This window comes from Pipistrellus hanaki (genome assembly GCF_964339955.1).
Source record: "Pipistrellus hanaki genome assembly, chromosome: 15".
Classification (NCBI taxonomy): domain Eukaryota; kingdom Metazoa; phylum Chordata; class Mammalia; order Chiroptera; family Vespertilionidae; genus Pipistrellus; species Pipistrellus hanaki.
In genome coordinates this window covers 24,153,400-24,166,031 of record NC_140517.1, presented here as the reverse complement: position 1 = coordinate 24,166,031, position 12,632 = coordinate 24,153,400, and the positions used below count along the sequence as shown (strand labels likewise).

General features: G+C 58.0%; 1 protein-coding gene across 4 annotated transcripts in view; it reads right to left on the bottom strand.

The window, feature by feature from the left end:
* Positions 1-5,541, bottom strand: part of GSE1 (Gse1 coiled-coil protein) — a 408,579-nt gene extending 403,038 nt beyond the window's left edge. For all 4 annotated transcript variants that reach the window (XM_084905540.1, XM_084905545.1, XM_084905544.1 and 1 more), the window contains exon 1: positions 3,061-5,541. In XM_084905540.1, the coding sequence (XP_084761666.1) occupies positions 3,061-5,421 (2,361 nt within the window). In that variant the 5' untranslated portion in view covers positions 5,422-5,541. The remainder of the gene's footprint in view (positions 1-3,060) is intronic.
* Between the last annotated feature and the right edge of the window lie 7,091 nt (positions 5,542-12,632).

Genomic DNA, 12,632 nt, shown 5'->3' with positions numbered 1-12,632 from the left:
CCCAGGCTGGCACCGGCCATCCTCCTCCTGCTGTGCTCACAGCTCTGCAGGAGGCTGTTGTCTTGGTTGACTCTTTGTCCTCCTGACACTGAAGGCTCTGAACTTGCCACCAAGTCCTCGGTGTCTGGAGCTGCACCTGCCTCAGAGTAGGCACTCCGTAAACGCTGGCTGAATGAAAGGAGGCAGGGATGCAGGGGGAAAGGCAGAGGCGGCATCTACTGTCAATCAGTGCTCTTTTTTTTTTTCAAATATATTTTTTTATTGATTTTTTACAGAGAGGAAGGGAGAGAGATAGAGAGCTAGAAACATCGATGAGAGAGAAACATCGACCAGCTGCCTCTTGCACACCCCCTACCGGGGATGTGCCCGCAACCAATGTACATGCCCTTGACCGGAATCGAACCTGGGACCTTTCAGTCCGCAGACCAAAGCTCTACCACTGAGTCAAACTGGTTTCGGCCAATCAAGTGCTCTTACAGGTGGGGTCTATGCTTCCTTTTCCGTTGTCTAATCCAGCCTGAGACCCGCCCTGCTGCCTCCACCACCAACAGGCCCACTGGCCTCACCATCCCCCTGCCTGGCCGCCACTGCCAGGCCCTGGGGGGATCTGTTCTTGGCCTGTTCCACGCCTTCTTGTAAGAACGTTTTATTGCTCCCCTAAACCCAACGTCCTTTTCCTGACTTCAAGGCTTCTAGTTCCTCCATCCTTGCTTCCCCTTCATCTCTCCTCCACCACACCGGGGCGGACTCCAGCCCATCCAAGGCTGCATGGCTCCTCCTCACCTCTGTGCCTCTCCTCCTGCTTTACCTCACACCACCCCATGAATAGGGATCAGAAGACCTGAGCTCAAAAGCCATCTACGTGGATCGTTCACAAGGTCATCTGACTTTTCTGAGTCTCGACTTACTCATCTGTAAAATGGGCATCGTCGGGCCTCCTAGGGCCATGGTGAGGAGTTAAAAAAAGGAATGGTGCAAAAGGCAGCCTGACACTCAGCCTTCCCGAACGCATGCTGACCCCTTCTGGACAGACACCAGCCTGCGTGCTCTGCCACACCAGGCTCCCCCCAATGCCCACCTCCCCCACGGGACTAAGAACTGTAGCTTCTTTTGTTTCCTCGGGCTCCTATCCATCGAGGCCGCCGGTTGGCATCTCATCAATCCTGATGAGCGAGCAAATCAACATGAGAAAACTCAGCCCAGTGTGGATGCTCTGCAGAAAACACGCTGTCAGGGAGGCCCCATCGACAGCCCTCTGATTACCCTATGGCACACCGTCATACCTAAAACCCACACCCAGCCGGCAACCCCGGAGCCTTGTGGAAGATTAACCTCGAAAACACTGTCCCAACACGTTGGGCGGACATGGTCCCACTACGATCCAAGCCCTTGACTTTCCGCGAGGGTTTAAATTCCCCCGTTCATTCAGTTCTCGCAATGACCCTACGAGGCGGGTGACAGAGATTTCCCCTCCTCAGCCAAGGAAACGAGTACGGCGAGGATACTAAACGGACTCACTGGCACTGTTTTCTCAGAGAAAGGAAGAGATTGGAACCAAGGTCTGACCTGCTCCGAAGCTGGGCTCTTGTCCCAGGGCCAGCCCCTGTGGAAAGTGCAATCCTCCAGATGTCCAGCAGTAGGCGCCACAGAGATCTACCACCCACCACCAATGAGAGGACATACCACCCAAGTCCCCAAAGGCAGCTCTGAAGTCCAAAGCAACCTCGGTGGAGAAGCCATGGACAGAGCCTGAGGAATAGGTCCAAACACATGACCAGGGGAGCAGGGGAAGGGACAGGGCAAATTTGAACCATGTCACTTTATTTGTTTGTTTGTTTGTTTGTTTATTTCAGAGAGGAAGGGAGAGAGAAAGATAGAAAAATAAATGAGAGAAAATCATTGATTGGCTCCCTCCTGCACACCTCACACTGGGGATCGAGCACTCAACCCAGGCATGTGGCCTGACTGGGAATCGAACCGTGACCTCCTGGCTCCTAGGCTGACACTCAATCACTGAGCCACGCCGGCCAGGCCATGGGCCAGGTCACTTAAAAGGTGCCACACTCATGGACACAGGGGAGGCAGGACCAGGACCTTCCAAACAAACGGAATGGCTATTCCCGAACACACCAGAGACAGCCTTCCCCATTCCCACATCCTCCTGCCGGCCCCTCACCAGCGGCGACCGCGACAGGCGTCTGATGGAAACAAGCCGGCCTGTCTTTGGTAGACATCGGGATTTCTGGCCCTGGGTGGCCACCGTGGTGATCTCAGTTCACGGATACCCACTTCAGACCCACCAGGGGCAGCTCCTGCCCCAGCCTCTGCAGAGCCAGATCCGGAATGAACTGAGCCCTGTCTGGCTCCTCCTGGGCAGGCAGCGTGAAGGCAGGCGCCTTATAAACAGGGCCAGCGCCAGGCCTCCTGCCTCCTCCGGCACAGCTGACTTGCAGAGAAGAAAGACTCACTTCCCACAGGGGGGAAAAAGTCTGTTTGGGCCACTGTCCTCCTGGGTTCCAAAACCCCCACATCTGGAACTCTTTCTATCTGCTGTTAAGCAACCAGAGTCACAAAGGAAAAGCGTGAACTTGGATGGAAAACTCTGGAAAAGCTAAGCCACCGGGGAGCTAGCGTGAAGGGGAACTTCCACCTCTGATGTGTTTGAAAATCGGGTAAGCACGGAGACCTCTCGGTGACCTGCGTGGCTGGACTAATTACCAATGTTATCAGGCGGATGACAGACATGCCCCGAACTTCCTCTGTTTGGTAGATTCTGCTGCAAACATACACTCAAGTTCAGGCCCATGCTTGATGCTTTCAGCGGTGCCCTATTCTTCCACAAGACCACTCCTGGCCCCCAACTCCGCTGAGCATGTGCGTGCCTCTGAGCCCAGCCACGCCAGTACATCCACCGAGCACCAAGCCTGCTGACTCAGGCGGGGCCCCTCCTGCTGGAACACACCACACAGAAATCAGTGCTAACTCCTGGCCAGAGACACAGAACACATCTCTTCTTTCCCTGCCTGGATTTCAGAGGATGAGAGGAGAACCGCGGCTTACCTTTGTCGCCGTGGCCACCGGGGAGCTCCAGCCCACGGGTCCCTGGCGGGCGAGCCCTTGGCCAGCACACACCAGGGTCCCACACTCCACACAGGCGCCGATGATCAGCTGCCGCCCGTCGTCCACCAGCAGGCTGCGGCTCGCGCGCAGGGTATAGAGAAACAGGGGCAGCCGGGCCACCCGCACAGCCTTCAGCCCCAGACACCGCTTCCTCTCCTGCTGGCAGAAGAAGCACACAAACGTGTCCACTTGGTACTGCCGGGACCAGGCGCTGACGGCATGGTGGGCGTTGCGCGCCTCGTGCTGCAGCCACTGGCCCAGCAGGTCGTGGTAGCAGAGCACGCAGGTGGCCACCAGGCCCGTGGAGTCGGCAGGCCTGGAGCGCGGAGCAGGCGGGTACACGGTGAGGAAGGGGAAGAAGGGCTCCTTCTCGCCCAAGCGGCTGGAGGGGTTCACGTTGAGCTGGAACTCCTTCCCGGGGCCCAGCTCGGTGCCGCAGATGTAGCAGACGGACATGGCGGCGCCGGCCTGGGTCGAGGCGGGCAGCTCGGAGAGAGCCGGGTCGGAGGCGGGGAAGGCCTGGTGGTACCTGCCCAGGAAGGCCTGCACCGACGTGATGAGCTCCTCATTCTGACAGGCCCGGTACAGGGCCCAGATGTCCTCCAGGACGCTGAAGCACTTGGGGCAGCTCCGAACCTCACAGCGCTTGTTGGGGCCCCGGGCGTTGGGGGGGCAGGGCAGGAGGCTGAGGAAGGGGAAATGCATGGTGCTCCTGGCGTTGCCGTTTAGGATCCTGGAGGCCACAGCCCGGGCGTCAGGGGTACAGTCCTCCCCACAGAGGTAGCAGGCCTCTGGCAGGGTCCCCGAGGGCGCGCCCTCCTCCCTGGGGAGCCTCCTGCCCTTGGAGGCCATGCCGGGGGCGTGGCTGTTCAGAGGCACCACGTACAGTCTCTGCAGGACAGGCACACTGGCCAGCTCGAAGCTTTGCCACTGCTGCATGAGGGAGGAGAAGCAACAGGGACACACCAGGGTGCTGCCACCCTCGCTGATGGGCTGAGCCCCGGGAGGCGGGCTGTGCAGCCACAGGAAGGGAAAGAAGGGGGCCTGAGCCAGCTTCTCCTGCTTCTGCACGTGGATCTGGTGCTGCGAGGCCGGGGACAGCGCCGACCCGCAGATGTAGCAGCAGAGGCCCCCTGGTGGCGCAGCGCGGCTCTCCGGGGGAACCCGGGGGACGCGGCCACCGGCTTCCTTCTCTTTGGGGCCACCACAAGAGCTGGGGAGAGGCTGCTCCTTTCGGTCCTCCTCCTCGCTGGTGATGTTGATGTCACTGTCCTCGGATAGGCAGTAGCCTCCTCCCCGGGGTTCCCCCAGGGGCCTGCTCTCCAGCGTCTTGGTGGCCCTGGCCAGAGGGGCTCCTCTTATGCCGTCTGCAGGGGCCACGGGGGCTGGAGGGCCTGGCCACGGGCCTTGAATCCCTCTCAGGACACTGGCCCGCGCTTCGGGGACCCAGGGCCTCCCCACGCCCTTTCTCCGGCGCCTGATGCCGCCGGGCTTGGGCTCTCCGTCCACGTGGAGCTTCGAGGGGTCCCCTTCCTGCTCCTCCTCCACGTCTCCCAGCTCCGGGGTCCCGGATGCGCTCTGTCCTGGAGGGGGTCCTGGCGCCGCCGCAGTCCTCCACTCCTGGCCGCGGCCCCCTCGAGGCGGCCCAGTCCCCGGCCCCAGAGCGGTCCGCGCCGCGGCCAGCACCCCGTCCTGGCGGGGGCTCAAGGCGTCGCGCGGGACAGGGTCCGGGTCCGAGAGGGGGTCGGTGTCCGACAGCTCGGACAACTCCGAGTCTCGAGGCTCCTCAGCGGAGACTCGGGGGCCGCCGCCGTCCTCGTCGTCGTCGTCGCCGCCGCCGGCCGCGCCGCCCAGCGCGTAGGCGACGTTCCACTCGCGGGGGGCCCCCGCGCCCCCGCGCCGCCCGCCCGCGCCCGCGTCGCACTGGTGGGGCCGCTTGAGCCAGTACATGCGCTTGTCCACGGGCGTGCGGGCGCGCTCGAAGGCGGCCCACTGCTCGCCCAGGAAGCAGCGGCACACGGCGCACACCAGCACGCAGCCGTCCGCCGGGCACAGCTCGCGCGCGCCGGGCGCCGGCTCCTGCTGCTGCAGGAACGGGAAGAAGGGCTGCGCCGCAGGGGCCCCCGCGCCCCCCGCGCCCGCCGCCGGCTGCTTCACCTGCAGCTTCAGCTCCTTGCCGCGCCCGATGCCGCCGCCGCAGATGAAACAGGAGAGCGGCGCGCCGCCGCCGCCGCCGCCCGCCGCCCGCTCGCCCACGGCGGCCATGAGCCGCTGCTTGCGGGAGACCGGCCGCCCGCTCATGGCCGCCCCGCGCCGCCCGCCCTCAGCGCCCGCCCGCGCCGCCGCCGCGCCCAACTTGGAGCATGTGTGCGCGCCGCAAAGTTTGGCGGCGGGCGGCCGGCGCGGGCGCGGGAGCTCGGCCGCCGCTCACTGGGGCGCCCCCCCGCCCCCCGCCCGCCCCCGGCCCGGCCCGCCCAGCCCCCGGCGGCGCCGCGCCCAGCGCGCCCGGAACGCAGCGGCGGCGGCGGCGGGCCCCGGGCGGCTGGAGCGGCAGCCGCATGTGCGAGCTCGGCGCCTGCCAAAGCGTTGGGTCATTTAATTGGGGAGGAGGGAGGCGGGAGGGCGGAGGAGAGCGGAGGGAGGGGAAGGGAGGAGGAGAGCGGGCGGGAACCAGCGGGCAGGGAAGCCCTCCCTCCTCGCGCGCCCTCCCCTCCTCCTCCTCCCCCCCCCTTCTCTCCCCCTTTCCTCTGCTGTCCCCCCCCTTGATCCTCCCCCCGCGTCCCAAACTGCGCACAATAGCGCGCCGGCTCCTCTATCTATTTTGTGTCCAGCCGGGAGCCGCGCGCGATGATTCATGGCCCCAATTAGGGGCTCTCTCCAGCGCGCCGGGCTGGAGCTGTCTGAAGGGTCTCCTCGGGGGACCCGCGGAAACCCATCAGCGGCTACAGCTGGTGTGTAAGTAAAGGTCAAGCAGGACGCAGGAGGAGCCAGGTAAGGAAGTGGCTGGTGTCCCCTGAGACGAATCAGCGGGGGAGCTCTGGGGGGTAGGGGGGGAGCGGGGAGAGCAGCCTCAGTCGAGGAGCCAATTTCACTCAGGGTGCTATGGCCCCCTCCTCCTCTTTCCAAAGGGCCATTTACAGCCCTCCGCAGCCCAGAGTTGGGGGCACTTTCCAGGGCCCAGTGTTCTAAATTTGGAGGCAGAGGAGCCATCGCGTCTCCTGGAACACGTTAGTAAACGCACCATGGGGGAGGAGGGGCGGGGGGCGCAGAGGCATCCGCCTGACACACCCCTCTGCACCACTCCCCGGGGGCAGAAAGGGTCCTGTGTGTCCAGAGCTGTGTGTTCCAGGGCAAGTGACTCTACAACTCTGGGGCCTTTCTTCCTCTCGTTAAACCGGAGCTCTGACAGGGGATTCACTGTTTCCATGTAATTATCGTGTATGTGAATAGATGCATTGTATTTATTTAATACACAGAGAGAAACCTTAGCAGCATGCGCCAAGGTTCTTTTTCTAAGCACTTTATTTATTTAGTTATTTAGTTATTGTTAATCCTTAACGGAGGATTGATCCCCCCCCCCCTCTGATTTTTAGAGAGAGCAAATGAGAGGAAATGAGAGAGATACGTAGATTGGTTGCCTCCTGCATGCCAGATACCTGTCCTTGAACGAGGAATCAAACCCTTGAGCTTAGGCTCTAACCACTGAGCACACCGGCCAGAGCTTTTCTAAGCACTTTATATGCACCAGCACGGTTACTCCTCCCGGTGACTCTGGGTTAGCGTGTGATGAAAAGCCTGTTTTGCGGTTGAGAAAGAGGAGGCACGGAGGCACTACTTTTCCGGAGCGCTGGGGCTGGGAGTCAGACCCTGTGCAGCCTCGCCAGGCAAACATCTGGCCCCCATTACCCCCTTCTGCTGATCGAGATGGCCTATGGTAGGAGACATGGCAAGGACCCCCTCCGTAGGCCCTGCAGCTCTGGGAGGCTGGGAGGCCTTGGCATATCCAGGCCTTTCTGGGCTTCGCATTTCCCATCTGTGAAATGCCACCCCTTCCAGCCTAAAAATTCTATGAGTCTCTGATTTCTGAGCAGGTGACAGCTGTCCTGGCCTGCCAGCTGGAGCCCAGAGTGAGCCTGGGGACAAAGGTGCCATGTGGGCCCCTGTGCCCTCTGGGGCACTGACACGTAAATAAAGCTGGGCTTCCTCGGGTGAGGAGGAGGGCCGTGCCTTATAAATAAACGGGACAAGAGGAAAGGGCCACCTCTTTGGAAACCCTGGTGGATATTCCAGGGGTCACAGTCCAGGGGTGAACAGGAAAGTCAGCATCATCGCCAGAAATGCAAAAGGCAGGCCTTCCCCGAGGCTCATAAAAAAAAGCTGTATCAGCCAAATTGCCCCGAAGGAATGTTGGAGGCAGGGCAAGGGGTTTCCCTGCTTCTGGCATTTTTAATACCTGGGGAGAGGAGGTGGACTGGTTGGGAAAACTTTAAAGGGTGAGGCCTGTTTGATTGCCTCCTAGCACACGGAGGAAGCCTCACACAGACCAGGAGTTGCTGGTAAAGCTAGGCCAGCTTAGGCAGTGCAGGTCCACGGTGGGGTTCCTCGTGGGCTCCTTAAGGCTCACACATGCTGTTCCTTCCACCTCCAGTGCCTTTCCGGGCTCTCTGTCCCTCTTCTCTTTATGGCCTTGGCTGCACTATCTTCCCGGGGAGACTTCCCTGCCTTCTCCATTTCTAGTCGGTCCCTCCTGTTATTCTCTGACTCAGCTCATTGGCACAGGAATTTGCTGTTGATTTTCTTTTCTGTCGATTGTTCCCTGTCTATGCTCCTTTCCCCGGGCAGGAATCGGGTCTGTCTTGCTCACTGTGGATAGCCTGGCCCATCCTTCTCTAGTAGAGTGAGCCTTGGGCAAACCTCTTAGCTCTCTAACTCTCAGTTTCCTGCTCTGTACAATGGGATCTGGACCCTCACCAGATCTTTGTGTGTGGGTCAAATGAGGCAGAGAGAGCCCGATGCTCTGGGCATAGGGCCTGGCACATTGTAAGTGACAGTGTATGGGTGTTGACTCTGCCTGGCTCTATCCAGTGTTGAGGAGGTTCTACTACTGCCTGTCTGCAATCTGAGGTGAGTGGGACACTGTGATGAGGTCCCAAACAGTGTCTGAGGAAGGAGAGCCAAAGGAATCAATGGGATAAAAAAAGGGAGGTGGCGTTTTCTTGCCTAAGCTGGAATCATTTAGTATGTGCCACATGTGTAAAAGTGTGTGTATGCATGTGTGTATGTATTCATGTGCTTGTGTGTATGGGTATGCATGCATTCAGGTGTCTCTGTGTATTTGTGTTTGCATGTGTTGGTGTGTGCATGTGCGTATGTACATGTATGTTCATGCATGTCCCTGTGTGTGCATATGAAGCAGGCAAGGAGCAGGAGGAGAGAAGCATCCAGGTGGATGTTTTATTTCCCTCAATGACCCAGTGACTCAGGTAAGTCCCCTGCCACACATCTCAGAAGCCGGGCACAGATCTCAGGAGGAGGAAAGCAGGTGGTGGGGGTTGGTGATCCGTGGGTGGATGGCATCTGGGTGGGGCCACTAGCACAGAATGACATAGCAGATTAACACCTCGGTTCTGCCTTTTACTAGCTGTGTGGCCTTGCCCTGCAACTTAACCTCTCTGAGCCTCAGCTTTCCCACCTGTAAAACAGGGATAACAAAACAACGTACTCCATAGAGCTGGAAGGAGGATGGAGTAAGACAGCCCAGGCGAAGCACTCTCTCTAAACTCAGAGGTGACCGTAGCTTGGCATATGGGTGGGATGTGAAGTACACACACAGACCTGTGCCTTACAGATGCAAAGACACAAATCTTAACTGTGAGCCAATGAGGTAGGTTCTGTTACATCCCCAGTTTACAGGTGAGGAGACAGAGGCACGGGGAAGGGCAGTGAAGGCCCAAGGTCATGAAGGTTGGTGGCTGGACCGAGGCACCATGTCTCCATAACCCCCTTAGCTTTGCCCTAAGTCTGAGATGCCAGCTTGTTAGGACAGGAAGGGCAGAGCCTTGTCCTCCCTCTCCTCACATGTGTCCCCCATTTCACAGGTAAGGAAACTGAGGCCCTGACAGGTTTGTGCCTGGACACAACACAGGCCAAGTGTGCAAGAAGATGAGCAAGGTCAAGGCTCATCTGTATTAGTGTCACATGCCAACATAGTCTCAACGCTCCAGTTTCTAAGGAAGTGAGGAAAGCTCATCAGGAATGAGCCACCAGATTATCCCAGAGCCACAGCCTCCCCGCCCCAGCAGAGCCCTCTCTTTGCTTCCCTGAGTCTCTCCACCCCGTTTGCAGCTCCCTCACACCGTGTGGTATGCGGTCCCAGCTCTCCCCACCTCTAATCCTAGGACGCCAGTGCAGTGGACTTGAAAAGCTCCCACAGAGGCTCACAGGCAGACCTGGCTCTGGGGACTGGGAGGAAAGACCCGCCCCTCGGTTCTGCAGGAGACCAGAAAGCACCCGAGTGGAGCATCTCAGACGTGCGGCTTCCTGCGGGGCTGGCTCAGAAGCTTCAGGAACCTGCCCTCACCCTGCCGGAGAGTGCGCTTCCAGGCTCCGAGCTCTTCACACGGGTGATTCTATGTGTCTGTCCCTGAGCCTGCCTCTCCCACCAGAGCAGTGCCTGGGTGGCTTCCCTTGTCCCATCCCACAGTGTCTCAAAGCCAGGGCACAGCTGGGGCCCCATCCCTGCTTGCACCTGGGATGCCAGACTGTATCCCAAACCTCACCACACCCTCCAAGTTCCAGAGTCTGGCAGCTCCTGCCACCTTCTCCTGCTCTGTCTTCTAGTCTCTTACTCTTCCCAGTGCCAGCAGTCCAGATCAGTGCCCCGGCCTCTCCAGACCTCTTACCCCCACTTCCCTCCTCACTGGCCTTTGCTGTTTCCTCCCCCTCTACACTCTGCATGTACCCCTGGCATCCCTCCCAGGCCCATGCACCTTCCCAGGCTGGCCCATCCTTCCTCTTTTAGAGACCAAGGTGCTGTGTGTTTGGCCTGTAGCTCGCTAGGGACTAGAAAAACAAAATTTATCATCTGACTGCCCTATTTTTTTTCTTTTTCTATTATTTTCCCAAGAATGAAACAAGCTCTTCCCTCCTCTCAGAAAGAGCTTCAAACATAGCCAGCTACTGGCAAAAGTATATTCTCCTTCTCAGAGGAGGAAATGAAACTGTTAACCATAAAGAAAAGCCAAACCTGGGATTTATGGAGGCCGTGGGTTTATGAACCATTTCACGTTTATTAGGCTGTATGGCATGGCCAAGCAGGAGTCTCCATCTCCATTTGAGAGACAAGGAGACTGAGGCTGAAGGGCACAGTGCCCGAGACCACGGAGAGCTCCCAGCTGCCGGGCTGGTGCAATCTCCTTGCCTTTTCTATGTGTAAGCTGTGCTGACTTGTTCAATGTAAACACTGAGAAAGATGTGTGTTTGGCGGCCCCAACTTAGCATCCCTTCTTTATTCAAATACAATAGCCTCAGAGAATGGGAGTGGGGACCACTTTCCATATCTGGGGCCTGAGACAACAGAGGCAGAGGCATTTGTAAGCTGCAAAGTACTTTCTGGAGGGAAAGGAAAAAAAAAAATCACTGCTTGCATTGCACAATTAAGGGTCAGAGCACCGGGGACCTATGTAAAGAGCAGAATCAGGTGTCCCTGAACATTTGCCTGGCTCCCGTTAACCTGGAAAAAGAATCCAGAAGCAGACAGCCCAGTCTCCCCGCCCAGGAGACACCATTCCCCCAATCCCTTCCATCTCAAAATCCCAGGCTATTCCCGTGAACTTCGGTGCCTCATAAAACTCCTTTGATAAATGATCGCCAGGATGGACCTGCCACTGGGGATGATGGGACAGACCCTCCCCATAAATCTGGAGTGTGCTCCAAGACGCCCTTGCTGCTGGCTTCTCCACAGACCCCTGATTTGCAGCACAGAACCCACAGCGATCATTGCTGTGGTTACTTCCTGGCTGCTGAGCCAGGGAGGATTCTGGAGAAAGCTGGGCATAGGTGGGTGGGGGAGGGGGTGGAACAAAAGTAGAAGGAAATGACTTGGAACTGGCATGCAGTAGGTGCTCGATGCAAACCAGTTTGTGCCCTATAGCATGTAAACACAGCAGCCAGTGTTTCCTGCACACTGACTACATCCGAGATGCTATGCTCAGAGCTTACATCATCATCTAGCGTAGACCTCCAGACAGCCTGGGAAATAGGCACGTTACCTGGTTTTATGGGTGGGAACATTGAGACTTGGAGCGTTGGATGTGCATCCCACGATCACAGAGCCGGGACGTGGTAGAACTGAATTCAGACAGAGGCAGACGGGCCTTGCTCTGATGCGTACTGACTGCCGTATGCCCAGCTCCCAGCCTGCCCGGCCAGCCTCCCATGATCCTTTGCAATAAAGGCATCCTTGTCCCTGGGTGGGTCCTGTTAGGGAGGCTATTGTTTGGGGCTCGCTGGACGCCTGTGAGTCCGGCTTAGGGCTTCACCAGTGGCCCCGCCCCCGCCCAGGCTCCCCTCACCCTCAGCAGCCGAGCTCTCAGGCCCTGGGATACTCAGTGGACTGTGGCAGGTCCTCTTGGTGCTCGCACAGAGGCTGGGAAGTCAGCAGCAACAGATTCTTTCCAGCTGTTACTCTGAGTCACTGCAGGGTGTTCCAAAACCTGACCGCCAGCCGGCCTGTCCTAGTCCTTTATTTCTGCAGTCAGTTGGGCTTGGACTCATTGATGGGGATGTAAACTGGGCCTGAAGCATGGGGCCGACACTAAGCCGGGGTGTTGTTCCTTAAAAACCTCTTGTTGAGGTGTGGCCTCCATACAGAACCATGTGCGTCATCACAGGGGGTCAGCCTGTGGAATTTTCACAGAGTGAGCACATCTGTGTAACCAGGACTTGGAAATAAGGCCTGTCCCGTCTCCCAGCAGCCCCCTTGCAGGCCATACCCTGACCGAGGCTGGCAACTTACAGCCAGGAGAATTCCAGGCATCCTGACTTCTAACACCAGGTTGTTGTTTTTTTATTTTTAACAGCTTTATTGAGATATAATTCACATACCACACAACCCACCAATTCAGTGATGTACAATTCAATGGCTTTCGGTCTAGTTAGAGTTGTGCAACCATCGCCACCATCAATTAGAAAACATTTTCATCACCTCAAAAAGAAACCCCGTTCCTTTTAGCTGTCCGCCCCTCAATCCCTCAGCCCTTGGCAGCCACTAGTGTGCTTTCTTTTTGTATGGATTGGCCCATTCTGAATGTTTTATAAATGGGATCAGGCATGTGTGGCCTTTTGTGTCTAGCTTCTTTCACTCAGCGTAGTGTTTTTAAGGTTCACCATGTTGTGGCATGTGTCTGCATAGACCGTCTTTGTACTTTGTGCAGATAGACATGCATGTGCTCTTGGAGTCTGGCTTTTGGCTCTGTATTATGTCTGTGAAATTCTCCCCTGTTTTGCCCGTA